Genomic DNA, 25113 nt, shown 5'->3' on the forward strand with positions numbered 1-25113 from the left:
TTTACAAAACACACACAAATATGCTTTTAAAGGGATAGTTCGCCCAGAACTGGAAATACTGTCATCATTTTCTCACTTGTTCCAAATCTGTTCGAGAACACAAAAAAAAGAGCTGTAATCATTGACTTCCATAAAAAAAGTCAATGGTTATAGGTTTCCAGCTGTTTTCAAAATATATTCGTTTGTGTTCAACAGAAAAAAGAAACGCATAAATGTTTGAAACAATTAAAGAATGAGTAAATAATGACAGAATTTGTATTTTTGGGTGAAATACTGTATTTGGTTTGAATGTCCATCCATTATAACGTACTGTGAGTTCTAATAATGTGCAGTCCATAAAACTAAAACCTAAAAATGAAAGTTCAAATTCAATTCAATTTCAATTCAGCTTTATTTGTATAGCGCTTTTAAAATGTAGATTGTGTCAAAGCAGCTTCACATAAATGGTCATAGTAACTGGAACAGTGTGGTTCAGTAACTGGAACAGTGTGGTTCAGGTTTTAGTGTTTAAGTTCAGTTCAGTTCAGTTCAGTTTAGCTCAGTTCAGTGTGATTTAATCATTACTGAGAGTTCAAACACTGAAGAGCAAATTCATCGATGTGTAGCTCTACCAATCCTGAACCATGCGAGGCAGTGGCGACAGCGGAGAGGGAAAAAAACTTCACCTGATGGGAGTGAAGAAAAAAAAACCTTGAGAGAACCAGACTCAGTTGGGCACGACCATTTTAATTTCTCCGCTGGCCAAAAGTCTTGTGCAGAACTTCATTCGCCGTGGTTTATGCTAGAAGATGGCCTCAATGAAGACTCGTCTGTCCCTGGAGCGTCGCTGGAATCAGACACATGTTCTCCACTCCCCACGACCATCAGCGCAGCAGCAGCTCAGGATATGGCCTGGTCCCAGATATGGAATCCTTGGGATCATCACGTCGCTGGTCTTAGATCCAATCAGTGACTCCGCCTAATCTGAGGACCTCGGGATGAGTATCCCCAGGTGAAAATAGAGAATAAAGAGAATAATTAGCATAGCTGCTGTTCATAGTGTATATAAGCAAGATGCAGAAGCCAGTGTGGAACCCGCTAGGTGATGCATTGAGTGTATGCTTTACTAAACAGATAGGTCTTTAATCTAGTTTTGAACTGGGAGAGTGTGTCTGAGCCTCGGACGTTATCAGGAAGGCTATTCCAGAGTGTAGGAGCCATGAAAGAGAAGGCTCGACCTCCTTTACTTGATTTTGCTATTCTAGGTACTACCAGAAGCCCTGAATTTTGAGATCTTAAAGAGCGAGTTGGTTCGTAGCGAGACAGAAGGTTGGTTAGATAAACAGGAGCTAGATTATTTAGAGCTTTATAGGTGAGAAGTAATATTTTAAATTCAATACGAAACTTAACAGGCAGCCAGTGTAAGGAGGATAAAATTGGGGTTATATGATCATATTTTCTAGACCTGGTCAGAACTCTGGCTGCTGCATTTTGTACTAATTGAAGTTTGTTAATAGAGGATGCTGGGCAGCCAGCAAATAGAGCATTACAGTAATCCAGTCTCAAAGTCATAAAAGCATGGACTAGCTTTTCTGCATCTGAGATGGATAGCATATTTCGTAATTTAGCGATATTTCTCAGATGAAAGAAGGCAGTTTTTGTGACATGGGATATATGGTTTTTAAAAGTTAGATTGCTGTCTAATATGACACCCAAATCTTTTATAGTAGAGCTAAAGCTAACTTTGTATCCCTCTAATTGTAAATTGAGTTGCGAGATCTGCTGTGTGCAAGATTTAGGCCCAATAAGTAATAATTCTGTCTTGTCGGAGTTTAAGAGAAGAAAATTGTTGGTCATCCAGTCTTTGATGTCTTTGATACACTCAGTTAGTTTAGAAAGTTCAGACGTCTCGTCAGGTTTAGTTGAAATATATAATTGAGTATCATCTGCATAGCAGTGAAAGCTGATCCCATGTCTTCTAATAATGTCTCCCAGAGGTAGCATGTAAATTGTAAACAGTAAAGGGCCTAAAACTGATCCTTGAGGCACCCCATACTTTACTGGGCAGATTTGTGCAGGCTGTCCATTAAGATTCACAAACTGGTAGCGGTCAGTTAAGTATGACTTAAACCATTGTAGAGCCTGTCCCTGGACACCTGTAGACTTTAAGCGATTTATGAGGATATTGTGGTCAATGGTATCAAATGCCGCACTAAGATCGAGTAAAACTAATAGCGAGACGCACCCTCGGTCAGCAGCTAAGAGTAAATCATTGGTTATTTTCACTAAGGCGGTTTCTGTACTGTGGTGAGCCCTGAAACCTGACTGAAACACTTCAAAAATATTGTTCTTCTGCAGAAAAGAGCATAATTGAGTGGAAACAACTTTTTCTAGTATTTTAGACATAAATGGAAGATTTGAAATAGGCCTATAGTTAGCTAAGTTGTTGGTGTCTAGTTGCGGTTTCTTAATAATAGGCTTAATAACAGCTAGCTTGTAAGAGTTTGGAACATGGCCTATAGATAAAGAAGAGTTGATAATGTTAAGAAGAGGTTCTCCTATAGCAGGTAACAGCTCTTTCAGTAATTTTGTTGGAATTGAGTCCAGCATACACGTAGCTGGTTTAGAGCTATTTATAATTTTTACTAACTCTTCGTGTTCTATGATTTTAAAGCAGTGTAAATGTTACATTATTCAAGTTTGTAACGAACCTTCAAGTAAAGATCAACAATTTGTATTATTTTATTTTTAATTTAATATTGGAAATATGTTTTTAAAGTACAGTTGTTTTGACCTGATGTCTATTGAAATGGAAAAACAAAACAAAAAAATAACTTAAATCAATTATTTGATTTTCTTTTGAAATTGATTTTTCTTTTGAGAATTTCGGTAAATTAATAAATTCTTTTACATTTTTCCTGAAAGTTGGAACATAATTTAAGTTATTCAGGAAGGAGTTCAAATCCGATTTCAACATTAGTAAATGCACTGTAAGTGAACATGAACTAACAATCAATAACTTTTTATTAATTGACATTGATAAATACTGTAATAAATGTATTTTTCATTGTTTGTTCATGTTAGCAAATACATAACTTTTACATGAACATTAAATAAAACCTTATTGTAAAGTATTAAAACAATAATTACGATATTACTGTAAATGCTAAAAATCGCACACCTAGTGCATATTATAAGTATCCAAATTGGGATGTAGCCATTATAAATAACAGATGCAAAAACTAATGAGATATACATGAAACATTTTTATATGTGTGTGAGATCTATTTGAGTTTGTGTAAGTTGTGCTTGTGTTTCTATCTTAGGCCCACAGTGCTGCAGTGAACGCCCAGGCCAATGCCGAGATTTCTGAGCGCATTTCTTCGCTTGAAGCTGATGTGTCCAGACACAGAGAGGACTCGGCCAAAGCCCAGGCTGAAGTCGATCGTCTACTGGACATCCTGCGTCAGATGGAGAATGAGAAGAATGACAAGGACAGAAAAATCAGTGAGCTGGAGAGGTCAGTCTTTCTCCCTCATCTCCTTTGCAAATGTGATTATTTTTCACGTTGGTGTTGCAGTCAAAACGCGTTATGGTTTCTTGCTTTTTTGCTGCCATGTTTGGGCGTCAACGTCAAAACTTTTTCAGTGTTTGAGTTTGATGAGGCTGATGTTTTGACTGGACTTCTTTTCCCTCCCCTTGACTTTTGCATTGAAGCTCTGTTTTTCTCACGCTGAGTGGCCTTTGAACTTCTGCTTTTTGTCTCCCTCTTTTTCACTTTTTCACATGGAAATGTGTACCTAGTGTGGCTTCCAGGTTAGTAGATACATGTGTACTTCCACACACATTAATGGACAGAGTCTTTAAAGCAGTGGTAGGGAACCTATGGCTCGCAAGCCACATGTGACTCTTTGACCAAAAATATATGAATCTCCAGCTGTCTCTTCAATAACATTTTGTGGTTGAAAAAAATGATAATCGTCACTAAAAATCCAAAAGTTTCCTATTGAAAATACAATCACAATTCCTTTTTAGTGTCATTTTTTACAGCAAAATAAATAAGTACTCAGTTTACAATAAAAGGACGTTTTGATCAATGTATGTGTGCTTTGTTGTGAATAAACTTGAATCAACAAAAATAGGCGAACAACTTACGTTTCTATGGTAAACTCATGCACATAAATTCAGACAACATTCATTAGAGGTGATGGCGAAAAAATAATTCTAGAGATTGTCCTTCATTCATGGACTTATAGTTGTGATTTATAGAGTTGTACAAGTACATAAATGAAGTTTTTGTTTAAAAGTGTATTATTTGTTATTTATTTTTAATAAAAGGTTCCCGACTCCTGCTTTAAAGGATTAATACCCTTTTAAAGATCCCATGAGATCAGTTTTGTAGCAGTTAGTCTAATATATGATGGTGTACCCTTAACCCTTTAGAGGTTATTCTTTAAAATACTTATTGTAAAATACCTGTAGTGTGAGACGTTTAAACTTTTTAAAAATTATTGTATAGTATTATAATCAGTGTCAGTTAACATATATGTTTCTTTGCCAGAAAAAAAGGTTAAAATGAGCAGACTTAAAGTTAAGTAAAGTGAAAGGAAAATCCAAATTTGTATAACTTTATTATCTGCACGTTATAATCATCTTGCCCTTATATTTTCGAGGAGTGAGCAATATTATTATTGTTGACGTGAACCATAAATGGTGAAAAATACTGAAAAGCTTAGATATATTTAATATTATTTATCCTAAAACACTAAAAATGCTGAAATCGATGACTGAAAAACTATGGAGTTTCCAAAAGGACGTGGTGATTCTGAGAAATAGTTCATGTTCATTCACAAAATGTTTGCGTTTCCAAACCTTTCACTAGGAAACACAATACATTTGCAACAGAATTGGAATTGATTGGGGAGTGCAAAACATTTATGATATGTATAAAATGATAACTTTCTCAGGAGTACACAATACCTTTGCAAAAATGAATAGTTTCACCATAAATAGTAATGGGCAACCCGGGCTCATTGTGGAAACGTAGTCCCGCGGACGTTTCTGGAGATCGCGGAATACGTCCCGGCGGGTACGTACGGCTGCAGTTTTTGTTTTCGCGAATCCGTGAGAGGCCGCTGTTGCAGGCTTTTTCGCACCTTAGACGCCTCTTGCGAGCACGGTTCGTGCCCACGCTGTTCTCGCGTAAACCCGCGTAGGCCCCTGTTCGACCGGATGATTGACTGCGCAACCGGCCAATCGGCCGACCCGCCCTCCTCCTTCCCCCAACCCAACCCATTTTACCGATCGATTCGCCCGCCCGCTTGCTTCCCTAAACCCGAGCGACAGTTTACAAAAGCCGCCCAAAAAAATAGCTGAGCTGAGTGGACAAACGGGTTTCAGCGGGGAAGCCCTCCGCAAGGAGGTAAGGCAAGCGCGAAAGGGAACGGCGTCACACCGCCCTGCAGCGTTCGCTTGAAAAAAATAAACGCGGCCGTACGTACCCCCCATGAACCATCAACTATTCTGGCATATGTTTTATGCAGCGGATGCCCTTCCAGCCGCAACCCAGTACTGGGAAACAACCATACACTCTCACAATCACACACGCATTCATAAATTCATATGGCCAATTTAGTTTATTCAATTCACTTATAGCGCATGTCTTTGGACTGTGGGGGAAATCGGAGCACCTGAAGGAAACTCACTCAAACACAGGGAGAGCATGCAAACTCCACATAGAAATGCCAACTGGTCCAGCCAGGATTCAAACCAGCGACCATCTTGCTGTTAGGCGACAGTGCTAACCACTGAGCCACCGTGCCATCCTTTCAGGAATATGATAAACTATTTTTTGTGAGGATGCAATACTTTTATGAAAGAACATAACACTTTTTAAACTCCCGTCTCGTGTTGTTTTCTATCACCATGTTCCTTTTGGGTCTCTGTGTACAAATCAATTTATGCATTACGTAATTATAATGGACAGTATGAAAACTGATATTCATTTCGAGATTTACTAAAGATTAAATGTAATAAAATTATAAGTTATTTTAATTTAGAAGGATGTTTTCCATTAAAATCGTAACTTAAAACGAGTCCGCAATAATGGCAGTCATAATCTAAATATACAGTGCATCCGGAAAGTATTTATAGCTTCACTTTTTCCTCAAAATTGTACACACAATACTCCATAATGACATTGTGAAAAAGTTTTTTTTTTTTAATTGCTGCAAATTTATAACTCGTAAATTAATAACCCGAACCTTATAGAAGGAAAACCATCTGTGCAGCAATCCACCAATCAGGCCTTTATGTTAGAATGGCCACAACATCAATGCTCCATGAATGTCATTGAGTGGCCCAGCCACAGCCCAGACCTAAATCTTATTGAACATCTCTGGAGAGATCTGAAAATGGCTGTAGACCGTCGCTTCCCATCCAACCTGATAGAGCTTGAGAGGTATTGCAAAGAGGAATGGGCAAAAATTCCCAAATACAGGTGTGCCAAGCTCGTGGCATCATATACAAAAAGACTTGAGGCTGTAATTGCTGCCAAAGGTGCATCAACAAAGTATTGAGCAAAGGCAGTGAATACTTATGTACATGTGATTTTTCAGCTTTTTTTATTTTTAATAAATTTGCAACAATTTCAAAAAATCTTTTTTCCCATTGTCATTATGGAAAATTGTAGAATTTTGAAATAAATTAATTTAATCCATTTTGAACAAGGCTGTAACATAAAAAAAGGGAAAAAGTAAGCGCTATGAATACTTTCCAGATCCACTGTATGAAATGAAGTAGTAATTTATTTGAGATTTAAACATGTATAGCATTATAGAATATTGATTTATCATGCATCCCTAATTTTATTTAATCAGAGGCTCACTAGAATGAGCACTGCCCCATAACATCACCTAATTGTATTAAAAATGATTAAATCATAGCTATGTCAAAACCTGAAATTCATGAGGTTTTCAGTAAAAAAGCAAGACAGAAACAACGAAAGAAAAGGCAATGTAATGTACTTGATCTTAAATATTTGCTCTTTAATAGTATTATTACTGTTGAAGAGTTTCAAATAGCACAAGCATTTTTCATCCGATCAGCCTTTGCAATATTTACAGACTAATAATAAAATAAATTTTTTTCCACAATAAATTTTGAACCCCTTTACTCTCCTCCACACTAAGGCCCTGTTTACACTCGTGTGTTTTAGTTTTACAATGGCGTTTTAAAATGAAAACGATCCGCGTCCACACTAGCGTTTCACCCAGTGTTTCTGAACAGCTCTCCGTCTACACCAAAACACTGAAAACGCACATCACAGGACCACACACACACTCCGGGCATGTGCTGCAGCCTATCTGGACAGATGAGAGCTGTGCTGGTCGGAGTGTTCATCAAGGATCTCCTGCTGGATCTAATCTCGCTGTATTTGTTAAACGAGATACTTAATTCATTTTGTTGTCAATATCTAACAACATATTCCCCGACTTTAGTCTTTTGAATCTATTACTTGTTCTCAGTTAACGTGTTTTGGCTGAGTGCAACGATAAATTAATAATTAATGTAACCATGTACATTCTGTATATGGAGTAATTGCTTGCCTTTATTTCCTATAATGTATCAATTTATTGTATGTTATACTTTTATAATGGCCATTATTGATTATTAAAATTGATATTCAGCAAAAAAGAGGGTATGTTTCGTATTTTCAATGAAAATGAAAAGAGGCAGTGATATTATAGGCTCTGTCTTGTTATGTATACGCATACAGTGAAGATGACGGTCATATTTGCAGCACGACGCCTCAACATTTCTGCTGTCTGTTAAGTTGTTAATATCAAAATGAAAATAGCAGTCCATATATCATGGTTTTATTTTATTGTTGAGATATAGTGAAACAACGTAGCCAGGATGATGTGAATAAGGCTATAAAGTAGACTGTTCCTTTTGAAGATTTACCTGACATGTTCTCGGTTGTCTGTTTTCCATATCAAACTTGCAAAGTCTGAACTTACAAGGAGAGGATGCAGGACTGAACTGTTTGTAGGCTTCTTAATATTAAAGGAAAACCTCAATCAGAGAGGCGAATGTCGGCAGCCCCGCCCTTGTTTTCAGATGTCTCCGTTTTCCCTCATCCACACTGAGAAGGATCAGCAACATTTTAGAATGGAAACGGCCTCTTCAGAGTTTCCAAAATGCTCCGTTTTCGGCGCTCGAAAACTCCGGCGTAGTGTGGACGATTGGCGTAACCGTAGCAAAACTTATGTGTTTTAAAACAAAAATGCATTAGTGTAAATGGGGCCTAAAACTCTTTAGTTCACCATTAAAATGCAGAGCGTTCTTCTCACAAAAGCATCATGTTTATGTTTCAGGCAAATGAAAGAGCAGAGTAAGAAGTCTGGCAAACACAAGGAGCCGCCGGGAAAGGGCAGAAATGTCAACGATGGCCCACAGCAGGTGAGGTGAACAGAGAGATGGTTATGACAGTTCTGTCTCTTTTGACGGCTCTCTGTATTTTTCCTAACACTGTCAAACTGTACTGTGTGCTGATGATGAGCTTGTCTATCCCAGGAGTCTCTGCGGCAGAAGGCAGAGCGTATCGAGGAGCTGGAAGAGGCTCTCAGAGAAAGTGTTCAGATCACTGCCGAAAGAGAGATGGTACTGGCACAGGAGGAGGCCGCTCGCAACCACCAGGAGAAACAGGTAAATATTAAAACGGTTGATATAATATTAATATAGTCAAAAGTACCAACTTGGATGTTGATACTTTGCAAGTGTGATGATACAAGCGTTTTCTGAATGCTTTTTAGGTATTTCTATAGGTTTTTTCACACCTAAAGATCGATTGTTTTGTTCTGAAACAGGAATTAAAATTGAAACAATGTTGTTTTTTGTCCTTTTTGTGGTTCGTTTTCACATGGCAACGTTTCTAAATGGTCCAAAGTGATTAAAAAAAAGTCACATGCTAGTAAGGTCTCCTAAAATTTGTCAGATTTGCTTTATTTTTCGAGATTACATTCAGTAGATATATGTTTTATTTTAATTTATGATAATGAGAAATATAACATTATAAGCAAAAAGGTGCACTTTAATTTTGAATGGTGACAACCGCAGACAAAAGGCTCTATCATAACCCTGGCACAATAGGGCGCAAGACTTGTTTTTACAACGTGTTGCTATTTTCAGAGCAGCGCAACCTAAATTTTCCAGTTATTCACCACGCTGTTTAAATAGCAAATATATTTGCGCCACTTTGTGGACTCACGGGTATTTTGGTCTAGAAAAGAGGTGTGTTAAGGCGCATTGTTGGCGCATTGCTATTTTTAGCAACTGAAATGGACTGCACAATAGACCTGGGGCCTCATGTATCAACGCTGCGTACGCACAAAAACTTTGCGTACGCCAGGTTTCATGCTCAGAATCGCTCACGTTTGGATTTACTAACGATGAACTGAACGTGGGAATGTGCGCAGCTCCACGCCAACTTCATGGCTGGCGTACGCACATTTTTTGTGCGTGTCTGTTTTATTTCCATTGGCGACTCCTAGAGGCAGTTGTGTTAAATTGCACTCTACAAAGTGTCTTTGAGCCGTGCAATGGCAGCTGTATGAGACGGGTTCATCGAGCAGGTATATAAGATTTCCATACCATACAGTTGACCAGCCAAACATTAAAGTGCAATTTGTAGCGATCGCCGGTTTCCCCAATGTAATCGGAGCAATCTCCTGCACGCACATTGCTCTAAAGACACTATCTGAAGATGAATTTGCATGCATGAATCAGAAACATATCGATTCAAAAAATGTGCAAATAAAATATGATGCACAGACTTATTAATGATTCCTACTTGTCTTCCTCGTGATAAATAGTTGGCAAAATCTGATATGTAGCGGGGGGAAAAAGAAAAATAATGACTTCATCAGACGCTGGATTCGAACGGAGTTCATGCTCGAACATGTCAAAACATGTTAACATGCGTTTTACGAGCTGCGCCACCCAGACTGTTAGATGTACTACAATATTTTGCACCTATACATCTCACTATTTCTTTTTTTAATCTCAGTGTGATGTTCAGATTTAACTGTGTTAACTGCATCAGCTAAACTCTCCCCACTCTATTTTTTTCTTTTGTTATTAATTCCGGAGGACAAACTTGCAAATAACATCGTTTTTCTCCGGTCTACCTCCGAACGGAGTACCTCCAATTCACATTCTGTTTAAAGTTTCTCTTTTTGCTTGATTTTGCCATTGCTTTTTCGTTGGGTTTTGCCAAAGTATAGTCATTAGCATATTCATATGGGGGAGGAGGCAGGGAGGGGTTTTGCGCTCGTGCATGTTGCGCTCAGTTTCACGTTCATTCGGATGTACAAAGAATATGTGTGGGATTTGGCGTACGCAGTGTTTCATATATCTGAATTTTTTTCTGCGTACGCACATTTACAGCTTTGTGCATACGCAATGTTTTAGTATGATTTCCACGCAAGTCTTCGTACATGAGGCCCCAGGTGAAAGCAGGTCAAAAGTCCAGCGCAGAGCGCTTTAATTGTTCGCCTCGCTTACACTTTGCTTAATACACATAGCATGTACAGAAATACAAAATATTATATTTATATATATAATATCTTTACAAATGAAAAATAATTTAAGAGTTAAAATATTTAAAAAATTATTACTTTTTACATAAATATAAAAACCACTGCCTCCATGCCTTCTTCATCTCGGGAGCTTTTTTTCAGTTTATTCATAACAATTTGCTTTTGTATAATGTTATTATTAGTAGCAGTATTATTTATTATATGCATATTTATATTTGCTTTATTAAAAACAAGCTTAGATTTTGATTTTCAATAAGATGTAGTTGTGTTTACTAACTATTTATTCAGTTAAACATAAATGTTGATCTGTAGGTATACATAAGCTCGAAACAGATTTTTGATGACCTTATTCCGACTAAAGTCATAACTAAACTAAACAAAAATTAAATTAGGACATGTGGATTTTGCATATATTAGTGTCATTACTGAAGTAAACACCACAATCAAACTATTACCGTCATGAAAGACTTTTCACTATATTTTCCGACAAGATGCACACACGCAGCTGACATTAAAGGAACGCACACACACACATACACACATCACGAAAAGCAGTTTTTTTCCTATCCATTTGGCGTGCGTTATTAAATTCCATAACTCTCTCACCAGTTCTTACTCATTTGTGTCTTACACCCCAGTTTGTCATGGCGGCATGAATTAAATGTTCATGAGTTAAAGTGAAAATTTCACATTTACAAAAGTAATAGGACAGAATAATAATCATAAATGAAACTTTTACTTTAAGACTTGGTTGCAAATCCTTTGCAGTCAATTAAAGCCTGAAGTCTGGAACGCATAGACATCACCAGACGCTGGGTTTCATACCTGGTGGTGCTCTGCCAGGCCTCTACAGCAACTGTTGTCAGTTCCTGCTTGTTCTTGGGGCATTTTCCCTTCAATTTTGCCTTCAGCAAGTGAAATGCATTTGGATCAGTTGGATTCAGATCAGGCGATTAATTTGGCCATTGCATAACATTGCACTTCTTTCCCTTCAAAAACTCTTTGGTTGCTTTTGCAGTATGCTTTGGGTCATTGTCCATCTGCACTGTGAAGTGTTGTCCAATGAGTTCTAAAGTATTTGGCTTAATATGAGCAGAAAATGTCGCCTGAAACACTTCAGAACTCATCCTGCTTCTTTTGTCAGCAGTCACATCATCAATAAATACAAGAAAACCAGTTCCATTGAGTCATACATGCCCACACCATGTCACTACCACCATGCTTAACTGCTTAGGATCAGTGTAGTTCCCTTCCTTCTCCATACTCTTCTCTTCCCATCACTCTGGTACAAGTTGATCTTGATCTAATCTGTCCATATGACGTTGTTACAGTACCGTGGCAGGTTTTTAAAACTCTAACCTTACCTTTCTGTTTTTGAGGCTGAGCAATGGTTTAGATTTTGTGGTAAACCCTCTGTATTCACTCTGGTGTCGTCTTCTCTTGATTGTTGACTTTAACAAACATACACCTACCTTTGTATGTTCTTGATCAGGCCACGCTTAATGTTTTTGCTTTTTCTCTGATGGTTTTGTTAGCCTAACGAGGGCTTGCTTGACTGAAAGTGACAGCTCTTTGGATCTCATCTTGAGCGTTAACAGTAAAAGATTCCAAATGCAAATAACAAACTTGAAATGAACTCTCTGCCTTTGATCTGCTCATTGTAATTGGGATAATGAGAAAAAAATATACACCTGGCCATGGAACAGCTGAGAAGCCAATTGTCCAATTGATTTGGACCCTTAACAAGTAGGAGGCACATATGCAAGCTTTTGTAATTCCTACAGCGTTCACCTGATTTGGATGTAAATACCCTCAAATTAAAGCTGACAGTCTGCGGTTAAAGCACGTCTTGTTCATTTAATTACAGATTCGTTGTGTTGGTGTATGGAGTAAAAAATGTTAGAATTGTGTCGATGTCCAAATATTTATGGACCTAACTGTATATTGCTATTCCATAACCATAATATACAGTGATACCGACGGGTTCGTTGGATCATATTGCTTTCTCACTACAACTGAAATACTCCAGAGTTTGTTTCAACGGAGCCGAGACCACCTCGTTCAGGCTGTCTCGGACCAATTGTTTTGCTGCAGATTCGAGCGGGATTGTGGTGTTCACATAAGCCGAAACAAACCAAGCTAAGGGGCAAATGGACCAGGTTCAAAAACAAATGTCTAGGTGTGAAAGCACCCTAACACATCTGATTGGTCATTGTGTTCACAAGCTCAACAGATATAACTGATTCACAACAATATCTCTTAACACTATTTAGTAAAGGCTTACAAAGTTACATAAACATATGAGGGATTCACTGATTAAGTATTCAAATGCTCTCATGTCTGTGTATCTGCCTGGAGAAAATCTTAGCATAGATGAACAACAGAACTTCTGGTCTTCCTGGCAACTTCAGCTATATAACATAATTTCACCATCCATCTGGGATCATTAACTATTATCCCTCCTAAGGCTGAATAGAGCGCTCTGAATTGTTATTCTGCAATAAATCAGAGCGCGAGAACATAAATTGAAGTGACGTAACCAAGTACACAATTAAAGTCAAAAGGGGATCCAAAGAAGCCGGCTGTAAATCACTACATTTTTAAAAATATTTGCAAACGATATGAATTATTTGATTATTTTCAGAAGTGAACCCCTCTGTGGTGAGTGACAAGTACTGTGGTAATGGTACTAAACCCTGCTTCATGAAAACTTTTTTATGTGTGCTTGTATGTCGGTTTCATTTTGTGGAATGAGAAAACAAACTACTGTCCCCGGTGAGTGCTGAAAGACACTCTCTCACACAGGTGCAAAACATGTGCTCTCGTTTCAGCCTGCTGCCGTCTGTTTGGTGTGTTCATGTGCAGCTTTTTGGTCTAGATGCAACCAACGAAAGCCAACAATATAGTAGTTATTCAGCTATGCTGTTTGTTGTTTGCTATTAGCTTTGTTGTTTGCTATTAGCTATGCTAATTCTTTGGTTTCTGCTTGGTGTGTCTCGCCCTTAAGACTGAAGGGTTTTATTCTGCAAACAACAACCTGGATGCACTTTATCCTGCTTTTTTACATGGCAACCTGCCAAAAAATAAAAAATTAGACATCTCATTGTTCTGAGATGTAATAGTTTATTAACTCTTTAGTTAAAGGCAAAGTTGAAAGAAATGAAAATGGCTGATGAAGCATACGCTAATGCTGAGCTCAGACTGCACGATTTTCAAAATAGTCTTGTCATGGATGTTTTCACTTTGCATAACTATCTGGGGTAGCGTTCCGTCTGTGCTGTGTTTACATAGATGGATCGGCGACAGGGGGTTTCACACTGCATGACTTTAAAATAGGAAGATTCACCTATAACTTTGTCCTCACAACCAAACACACACGAGAAGTGACATGGAAACAATGCGAGATCATGTAATATATCTTTCGTTATTAACTACATAATGAGAAAGAAGCCTTTATTGGGGTAGAAAATGTACTTATATTGCTCACCTGGATTTTGAAAAGAATTAGCAATTTCTCCTCAACTGTTTTCTTTTTTTAACCCGGTTGTGGTATTGCTCAGATGACATGTCAAACCTTTTCCTCCATTTCTTGGGTCCAAATAAACTGAAAATAAGTGCTTTTGACTTCTCCCCCAACCTCCCGCTAGCCTGCAGGTATCAATACTTGTGGATGCTGCTCTCTCATTGGCTGTAGGTAATTCCTGATATTATTTTCAATCAGAACACATTTCACACAGCATGATTTTGAATTGCTGACAGGTCCAGATAATTAGCATGCCGAATATCTCATAGGTGTCGGCGACTCATTTGCGATTCTCTCAGATCTCGTCCTTGATAGTTTATACTATGTGATTGTCGCTCACGTGAGCAAACACCAATTTGCCTGTGATTCAGGGAAATCAGGGCTAAAATCATGCAGTCTGAACTCAGCATCAACTATATATTGTTCAGTCACAAGATGGTGCCAAACAGTCAAAAACTGTGGCAGAGACAGTCAAACATACTCACTGACGGTCAAGATGATTTAAAGGACCCGGAGAAGCCCGTAACTGGGAATAGCATACCTTGGAATGTTGCAACTGACCAATCAGAATCAGGTATTCTGGCCAGCCATGTAATAACACTCATTAACCCTAAAGGCTAATTTATTCTTACCGTACGTTTACACCAAAAGAAGCGAGAGCGTCAAAGTAGTCGGAAGTCATTCATTTTCAATGACAGCCGGCGGCTTCGCCGGTGTGGGCGTCAAGGAAAATTTAAATCAAGTTAACTTTATGATAATAAGCTATGACGTGGTTCGGCGGCAAGCAATCAGAATGAAGAAGTCCTCCGCTTGAAAGGAGTTCAGAGAACACAAACCTGTGCACTTTGGTTCTGACCACACGTTCCCAAAGGTTTGATTGTGGTTTGATTGCAGTCGACTGATTTTCAGTTATTTACAATGTTTCCTTACAGGAATATGCATTAAATAAGTTACTGGCGAGTTACTGATGAGCCTTAATGTAATATATACTTATCTAAAAAGCGGGAATCTCATGCGACAGTGCAAAGCAGTATTGCTGCTTCAGGATATTTCAGACATATGGACATATTGGGTAATTAAGTGGAGCAAAGCCATACCACATGCAACTTGATCTTCCATTCTCAAATTAATTTGATTAGAAGTGCGCATCATTTTCACGCTAGAAAGCAAATGTTTTATGCAGGAATGTAACTGATATGCTGCAACGACCCCTTTTAAATACGAGATCAATGTAGCGAATTCTGATGCTCTCGCCGCCGGAGCTGAAGGCAGACAGCGTTTTCGCCAAGGCAGCCAAACCGACCTTAGACGCTCTCACCGCCTTCGGTGTGAACGCACAGTTATGTGTCAAGTGCACGCATATGGTCTGGTGCAGTCTTCGCACGGTCACATACCCCTCTTGTTTTGTGTTTACCTTATGATTAAAGTTGTTGCATGACTGCAGGTTCTTGCCTTAGAATGAGCAAGGTTTAGCTACTTGCACAGCACGTAGCGTTCAGAAAAAAACAAACACCAGCGAAGAAACTCAACACAGAGAAACACAAAAACTTCACTGCCAGCTAGTGTTTTAGAAGTGTTATTGCTGTGCAGCATAAACAGTACTCAGAAATATAAATGCACAACAACGCACAAGGCAGGCATAGTGGGTCACACCTATCACTCGACGCACAAGTATAAACCAGCCATAACCCACTCTGAGGGCTCTTGGCCTTCCACTCACTACATACAACCTAAAAAAGAAATCTCTTTCCCTTCCCTAATCTAGGACTTATTCATGAATTAGTGTTAAATCTTTTTTCATAAAAACGTTTGAGAAAAGTAAACTATGCACAATTTTGAGAGCAAAATGTCTATTGTCAAAAGTCAAATTTACATTGTTTTCCATTGGTCAATGTGTCAATTTCATTTTACCAGCTTCAACACAAAGTGAAATCACCCCTAAAAGTGGTAAAGTTTGTGATGTACAGAACAAGTGAAAGAGACATACCTTCTCTTTTTGTCCTAAAAGATGGAAGAGCTGCTCGGAGCGATGGAGAAGGTAAAGCTGGAGCTTGAGTCCATGAAGGCCAAGATGTCGTCCACCCAACAGTCTCTGGCAGAGAAAGAAGCTCATCTGACCACACTGAGGGCCGAGAGGAGACGACACCTGGAGGAGGTGCTGGAGATGAAGTAGGTTACAAAAATCATTTTACATCCTGTCATAACGGTGCCTAAAAAGAGTCTGAAATCTGAAAATGGGAGGAGGAGTAGGGTTTGTGAACGTATTGTGAAATGAAAGCCATTAAATATATATATTTTTGCACATTTAATTTTTTTATTATTTTGAGTATTTATAAAGTACTATTAAGTGAAAATGGCTTTTTGTAAAATATGAAGTTATATTAGTTTCAGAAAACATTTGTAAAATTTATTTAGCATTTCTCCCAAAATTTCTCACACAGTTTGAGCAATGAATTTTGCTGATAAGCATGAAAATCTTATAGTGATTGTTTATTTATATTTTTAATTAGAAATAAATCAAGTTTTCATAAATTTAATCAGTGTATTTCAGTTTAGTTGTAAATTTAAAAGAATTTAATTATATTACATGCTTTGCGTTGGGGATAAATTATATGTTCTTAAATTTAATGCAGAGATATAATGCAATAAGATTTATCATTAATATTAATAAATCCGAAGCATGATCCAAAACAGCCAGGTTTAAACTTTGACTAAAGCGATTCAAAGCTTTACAACGTGGGGTAAAATTCCTCAATTTGTGTAACTGTTTCTTTGTTGCAGCCTTCAGAGCAATTCATGGTTTTGAAACGTTTCAAAGCTTTAACACAATTGCTTCAACTGTTTCAGTGTTTTATGAAGCCTTGCACTGCCCAACACTAGTCAAAAGCAGACAAATGATCGGTGCAGGTGACAAAAAAACAGGCAGGATAAACAAAACACAGGTCAAAAACACGACAAGGCAAGACAAGACAAGAATACCGCTTAGAAATTTTCCGAACAACAAGACACTGCAACTGCATCATGGTGGCGCAATGGGTAGCACGATCGCCTTACAGTAAGAAGGTCGCTGGTTCGAGCCCCAGCTGGGTCAGTTGGCATTTCTATGTGGAGTTTGCATGTTCTCCCCATGTTCGTGTGGGTTTCCTCCGGGTGCTCCGGTTTCCCCCACAGTCCAAAGTCATGCCATATAGGTGAATTAAATAAGCTAAATTGGCCATAGTGTATGTGTGTGTCTGCAAGAGTGTAAAGGTGTTTCCCAGTATTGGGTTGCAGCTGAAAGGGCATCCGCTACGTAAAATATATGCTGGATAAATTGGAGGTTCATTCCACTGTGGCAACCCCTGATTAATAAAGAGACTAAGCTAAAAAGAAAATGTATAAATAAATGAAGACTCAGCAACTTGTCTGTGTGTGTGAGGTGTATTTATAGTAGGGATGTCCTGATACAACATTATAACTTCCGATATGATACCGATATTGCAGCCTTCAGTACGAACCGATACCGATATAAATCCGATATTAGCACAAATCATGAATACTTAACTTTTTCCTATTTCGTTGAGGGGAATTTATGAACAGCTTGATAAAACTGAGAACAAAAGTCAGCAACAGTGAGGATGGAAAAAAACAAGCAATATATTAACTATTGGTTGCATAAATGTGAACCTTTTACATAAGAATATATGAAAAAGAATTAAAGAATAAATATTAAGACCCTGAAAAATATCTTAATTGAATAAACAAAAATATATTTTTTAAAGTGTAAAATACTAATTTAAGGTCACTTCAGTTATTTATTTTTCAGCATCAGCAAATAGTTGAGACAGCTGAGAGCAGGAACATATGAAAATAAAACATTGTTAATTGAACAACTGCTAAAGGTTGAGTGTCCAATGTTTTAATTTCACACACAGCTTCTTGATGAATTTTTGATCCAGTTTTAAGCTGAAAAATATCTTTCACACAGGGGAGCAGATATAAATTATTGTTAAGCTAATGAAAATGTGCAGTATGGTTAATACAAAAATTTACATGATCAGATCTATTTAATCTGTGTTTGTATCATAAGAAGATTATGGCTGTATCAATGTTCCCAAACCTTATTAATTTTATAATAAAATATTTGCACATATTATCTTTAACAAATATACTTGTAGTAGCTGGATTGAAACACACCTTTTCTCCTCAGCACATAAAATAATGTGACATTTAAAAATAATTTAATTTATCAAAATAAATTGTATTTGCATAATATATTGCACAGATTCCACCCTACTGCCTTACATGGGAAAAGTACGACAATGTAAATAGAGACAGAACTGCAAACTGATGTGCAAAGCTGACACTGTTTATCAGAGCACTTTATCTTTCTGAGCTTTTTAAAGAAGAGTTAAATATGGGAATGCCTCTAATCAAATTTTCCTTCTGCCCGAAAGTAATACCATTCTTTCTTTTAATCTGTAATGGCCCTCAGCAACAGAATGATTTCTTTTTCTTATTTAACAGACAATTAAAACAGCAAAGATGTTTAGCATTTAACACCTTTTACACGACTGTTTCTTTTCAGTGTGTTCAAGTAAAAAAATGAACTAAAAAATAAGAAATATACTATTTCACTCCTACTATCCGTGTGCACCACTGACAGGTCAAATCTGCTCCCTCTCTCCCTCCCTCACTCTCTTCCTCCCTCCCTTACTCTCTCCCTCCCTCACTCTCTTCCTCCCTCCCTTCCTCTCTCCCTCCCTCCCTCCCTCACTCTCTCTCTCTCTCTAGTGTTTGTGCTGCTGAGAGATTGAGATGCACCGGAAAAAGTTTGCGTATAAAGTAATGCATAAACTCTGCTAAACTCTGACTGACAGACTCTGCTAAAAAAAACGAAAGCAGAATCCGGGACATGTTAGGCGATTTAGAAATCTTCGCTGAATGCATTTTAAAGTCCCAAATAGATGACATGTCTGGGAAAAAGAGGATGTATTGTCACCCTAAATAATGAGCTGGATCAATCTATTTAGTAAAAGGCTTTTCTTCTCCACGTGTCCTCGTGCTCTTCTCAAAGCTAAAGTCATAAGAGGTGTCTAGCGCGTCTCTGTGGGTCTGCAGCAGTATTCTCACGCACACAGAACCGGGCCACTGAGGTAAAGTCTTCTGTGTGGGAAGCGCTGGTGTTAATAGCCTCAGCGTGTTAGATTTCTATCGTAATACACCATACCTTAGTGTGAAGAGCATGTTAAATCTTAAAGAGACTTTGCTAGCAAGCAGTGTTATGATCACGTGGGCTTTGCATGCTGGCTCTGGACGCTGCTGGATAGAATAGCTGTAACGGAGTTTAGAGCGAATCGGACTGCTTATATCGGAGATTTTTAACGCAGTCTGATATAGTTTTTTAGACTGATATTGGACCTATTTCCGCTGTCAATATAAGATCGGGACATCCCTAATTTATAGTCCATGAATGTCTTTACAAGCTTCAGCTGTGTGTTTGCAGTCAAGGGGGATCTGGGCTAAGTGTGAGAGTGCAGGGAATGATGGGATTTGTAGTTCATTTCGGTGGAAGAATTGTAGTCCAGGTGCATTCTTTTCAGGAATCTGTTAAGCCTAAATTGTTGGTGACTGTGACAAAATTACTGATTCACTAGTGAACAGTGATTCTTCTGGTCTGAAACAGACCTTAAATATTAACAAAATTATATAAAAATTTTTAAGGCATTATGTGGAATAAAAGTTTTTTGCACAGTGAAACTGGAGACCCTTTACTTTAAGCAAGTTACACATCCAACATAAACTGTTCCTGAATGACTATATCATCCATCAGTAAATCAAAAGACTTACTAAACGACCAAATCCACTTTGGCTTACATAACAGCATGAAAACAAAAGTGTTATTCATATTGAAAATAAATGATACACAGAAAGCGGGCAACATGACAACACTAGAATACTTCCATCCTGTCGTAATGTATTAGGCTGTCAATGCTCGTTTACATAGTTTCATGTGTCTGCGCACAACATGAGCTCAATGACTGTATGTGCAAGCAGTCAGTAATTAACAAACCATAATAAATCTCTTATTCGGCCCATACCTTGATTTGTTGCGTTACTCACTTGCATTGGGTGAATAAAATCATATACATAGATGCCTGATCAGCAGCTATACATAAGCCATCTGCAATAATTGAACAGTCATTATTGCAGTTAGTAATCACTAACAGTATAATGCATCTGCGACATTATTTATATGTATCTATGAAAATCTAAATTTGCAATAGGCTTCAGCAGATGATTTTGTTAAGCTTACATTATTTAATAATGGTGCATCTCAATCAACTCCTTTGTTCAGTAGTGAGGAAGTCGGCCAGTGCACTGAAACATCAAATACATCCCTCCATGAAAAGACCCATAATGCATCATGAAAATCACAGATGCTTACTTTGTTTTCTTAACAGATGTTTTGAAATTCATTCATTCATTCATTAATTTTCTTGTCGACTTAGTCCCTTTACAAATTCTGGGCCGCTACAGCGGAATGAACCGCCAACTCATCCAGCTCATTTCCACACAGCGGATGCCCTTCCAGCCGCAACCCATCTCTGGGAAACATTCGCACACACTCATACACTACGGACAATTTAGCTACACACAGAAACGCCAACTGACCCAGCCAAGGCTCGAACCTGCGACCCAGTGACCTTCTTGCTGTGAGGTGACAGCAATACCTACTGCGCCACTGCGTCACCATGTTTTGAAATGTGAAACATAAATCATGAATCAGAACTAAACTGGCCATAGTGTATGAGTGTATAAATGTGAGAGTGTATGGGTGTTTCTCAGTACTGGGTTGCTACTGGAAGGGCATCCGCTGCGTAAAACATATGCTGGAATTGTTGACGGTTTATTCCGCTGTGGAGACCTCTGAAACACAAAGATTAAGCCTAAGGAAAATGAATGAATGAATGAATGACTCTTCCAGGAGTTCAAAAAATTCAGGAGTCCACAAAATGTTGCAACATTTGCTTGATTTTACGCAAAATTCAGCGATCAACTAGTCAGCAAATTCTAGGGCCCTTGTCTACTGGCAAGATGGTATTAAAGTCGAAATCTCCACTAATACACCCACTGGGTCGCCATCGAAAAAAAAACTGAATTACAAACAGCTCATATCCAGCCCCGCTGTTTTCATATACTAAATTGATCACATCAGATTGATAATTTGATTGTTTGAAACTGTTAGAAAATATGGCGTTTTACCAGACTCATACTACTTCTATTCCAGTATATCATAATCATGCATCCCCCCCTCTATCTCTGACACAGCATTCAATATTTGAAGGCTTATAAGTTATAGTCATCCTAAAGGATTTACATGTTAATAAAAAATTTGCCTCATTTTCTCAACTAAAAGAGAAGTTTTCTTTTCCCACAACACAATTCTTTCGACATTTACAGATTAGAAATTAAGTCATGCGATACCCAATTTTGAATCGCCGCCAGATGAAAGAAAAGTTTACGTACTACTATTGGGCTCATCTGATTCCTAACATTTGATTTTAGATTTTGGATATTTGTTTTGCTGTTTTCTCAAGAACTGAGTTACTCTACAATTCATTTGAAGAATGCTTAGGAAGAGGAACTGGGCATATAGATTAAGACAGTAGAATTCGCTCTTGTTCTATTAATTGCAGGCATCAGTTAGTTCAATTTGAAGTAATGAATAGACTGCACCACTCAAATTCTAAATTACACTGTATTTTTCCTACCATCTCCCTTACATGTGACCGTTGTAAGTCTGCTGAAGGCTCCCTGACCCACCTCTTTTGGACGTGTCCAAAACTGAATGATTTTTGGTGTGACATTTTTTTTTTAATAATAATTATTTTGGGTTTTCACCCTTAATGGACAGGAAGGTATAGAGCATTGACAGGAAAGCACAGAGAGCAGAGAAAAGAAAGGGATCAGCATAGGTCCACGAGGCGGGAATCAAACTCAGGTCGCTGTGAGCACCAGAGTGTATGTGTCGATGCACTAACCTGTAAGAACCTCTCTAAAAATTAAATATTTTTGCATCTGCCATTTGCATACAAGACACACTTTGTGTTATATAATAAACTTCCAAGATCTTAATAAACAGCTCACAGTTTGAAATCATTAAACAGCCATATTTTCCATTAGATCTCACTCTGAGGTCAGCTTTGGCAAGCCGGAGTGTTAATGATATAAATCAGTTAATACAGAGTAAACATCGCGGTCGAAAAATAGGCTGTAAAACCTTCTGTTCTGAGTATCACGTTTTTTCATGGAGATAATAAATGTGGAGGATGATTCATTCAGCACGTGGCACTATTTCTGTCTGCACACTTGGGAGTCTGTGGAGAAACTGAGAATAAACAAGCTATTTCAGGCCTTCTCAGACTATTATGCACAATCATTTTGACAAAATCCATATTCCGCTGAGGTGTTTTGTACTTGTGAATGCAGACATACTTTAATCTGCTCTGCTGAGCGTTGTAAGACTTCTGGTCATTGTCAATGAGGTCAACCGCTTTCAAGAGCATTTCCATAGTACTGCTGTAAAGTGCAGTTTGACATTGGACTTAAATCCTTTCAACCAGGTTTATTATGGTTTTGAAAATGTAGTTTTGCTCGTTTTCATTTATTATTTTATTGGTATGTTTGTACTTTTTGTGTAATTGTCCATAGTGTTTATGTTTGAAAGAGTGTGTATAATTGTTTCCCAGTAGTGAGTTGCAGCTGGAAGGGCATATGCTGGAATAGTTGCTGATTCATTCCTCTGCGGCGATCCCTGATAAATGAGGGACTAAGCTGAAGGACAATGGATGAATAATAATAATAATAATAATAACGTGTAAACAAACATTTTATAATAAAAAAGTACAAAATATAAGGCATATGCTAATATTAATAACAATTATAATACTACTACTACTACAAAAAATGAATGAAATAATCAAATTATTTCAACCAGTGTTATTAGTGTTTTGCAATTTTATTTTATAATGTTTTTATATACTTAATTTGAAGCAGTTTTATTAAAAGTGTTAAATCTATAATTTTACTGCAGGTGATAATAAAATCAATAATATTTAACATTAGAATTAGATTTTTAATAATTTCAGCCATTTATTATAGTTTAGAAAAATATGTTGTATTAATAAATATTTAGCCTAATATGAATGCATTTAATCTGTGCAAATAGTAATAACATTAAAGTCAGGCTTATTCACAACAACAATAATAATAATAATAATAATAATTATAATGACAATAATAATAATAATAATAATAATAATAATAATAATTGCTGTTTTTTTAATACCATTATTACTTAATATATATCTTAATATATATTTTTCATTTATTTACTTTTTTAACAATAATAATAATAATAATAGTAGGTAGGGCTGCTTTTTTTTTTGCTTTTTTTTTGTGATTTCTTTTTGATTTGCGATAATTTTGTTTTTGTTAAAGAACCCCTATTATACATTAAAAAGAGTCATATTTTGGTTTTAAAGGGCACCTATGGTGAAAATCTACTTTTCAAGCTGTTTGGACAGACATGTGTGTTGGTATAGTGTATAGACCGTCATATTGGGGTGAAATAAACACACACAGTCCTTTTTTTTTTTCAATTTAACAACATAAAAATAGTGGACCAATTGGAGCGGTTTTCAGACCGACTGCAACCGCGACGTAGGAGTGTGGCCCCCCACCCACCGAATTGATTGCTTTGTGTAGCATGTCCTGGTAGTCACGTGTATAACCATGTCAACAAGACCAGACATGCTCAAAGCAGTCGGGAATAAAAGTTTGTTCAGTTCGCTAGGATAATCAATTATCATCAAATGTGATGAAGTGTAAGTTCCACATGTTTAAAATGTTTCAAAACAGTGCACGTGTGTAATGAAGTACAGTGATTCACTTCAACTTTACTTTATCAGCACAGCCGCGTGTCAATTATAAAAGAAGAGGCTTCAATCCCGGTTTGTGGACGTTAAATCAGGTTTGTTTTGTACATTAACATAACAGATATCCACACAGCAGTAGCCTGTATCCTGTCACATTTGCGTGCAAAAAGAGTGGAAAGCTAAACGCGCTCTGTCTGTCAGTGTGTGTGTCTGTGTGTGTCGGTCTGTATGTGTGTACGCGCGTGAACTTTGTACATTGACATTGTTTGTGGGACTCATCTATACAACAAATGCTCATTGGTAAAGTTCTTACTGTAGTATTTGTCACAAACGCTACGTGAGATCTTCTTCCTAAGTCTGTCAGTCTGTTGTCTGATGCAGCCGAGGGAGAAGATTAAGGCGCGCAGAAAGACATGTAGAAACGGTGGGTGGGGCGGACTATTCTTAAAGGTGCAGTACGACTAAACGGCCCCCTGGTGGAAAATGTTAAAAATAGATCTTGTAAAAGGTATAATGAAAAATCTGATGGGTGTTTTGAGGTGAAACTTTACATACACATTCTGAAGATGCAAAACACTTATATTAAATCTGAAAAGTGGGGTAACCTAGGTGCCCTTTAAGGGTCTCCAACAACAGGCTGATATGCATGCAAGGTCAAAAAACACTTTCATTATCTTATAATATGCATTCATTTTTACCTAATTATCCCAGCGACTCCCATATGATCGCCCTTTGCGATTGGTCAACAGCCTTCAGCGTGAGACAGAGTTAAATGCCCACCACGACTTATAAACAATATTCAAGTAGTCAGAGTACACACTGTATGTGTGAGCATACCTGCCAACACTGTTTTTCCCAGGAGTGTCCAGTACCTATCTACCGCCACAGTCCCGTTTTGTTATTTTGTACTGGAAAACTCCCGTAATTTCAACCCCCCCCCTAGTCCTCAGCATTTTGGTACAGTCTGTGAAAACCCCGGGTCGCCAACATTTATATATGATCCGATCACATCGGCCGGCCAAAACACGCTTCATAGTAGTTACTAACACCACAGTACCCGATTTTTTAACAGTGTTGATCAGTCACGTCA

General features: G+C 37.7%; 1 protein-coding gene and 1 long non-coding RNA gene across 10 annotated transcripts in view; one reads left to right on the top strand and one right to left on the bottom strand.

Annotated features, from left to right (window-relative positions):
• Positions 1-25113, top strand: part of erc1a (ELKS/RAB6-interacting/CAST family member 1a) — an 80040-nt gene that overhangs the window by 36104 nt on the left and 18823 nt on the right. For 5 of the 9 annotated variants that reach the window (XM_087310741.1, XM_087310737.1, XM_087310742.1 and 2 more), the window contains 4 exon segments: positions 3306-3499; positions 8358-8442; positions 8557-8688; positions 16112-16272. In XM_087310741.1, the coding sequence (XP_087166867.1) occupies positions 3306-3499; positions 8358-8442; positions 8557-8688; positions 16112-16272 (572 nt within the window). 9 annotated transcript variants of the gene reach the window in all.
• LOC147830873 (uncharacterized) lies at positions 373-16261 on the bottom strand. Its single transcript, XR_015526494.1, has 2 exons — positions 16091-16261; positions 373-3440 (listed from the first exon to the last, which is right to left on the bottom strand). It is a non-coding gene; the product is annotated as an uncharacterized LOC147830873 (long non-coding RNA).

This window comes from Danio rerio, chromosome 25 (genome assembly GCF_052040795.2).
Source record: "Danio rerio strain M-AB ecotype USA chromosome 25, GRCz13ab, whole genome shotgun sequence".
Taxonomy (NCBI): domain Eukaryota; kingdom Metazoa; phylum Chordata; class Actinopteri; order Cypriniformes; family Danionidae; genus Danio; species Danio rerio.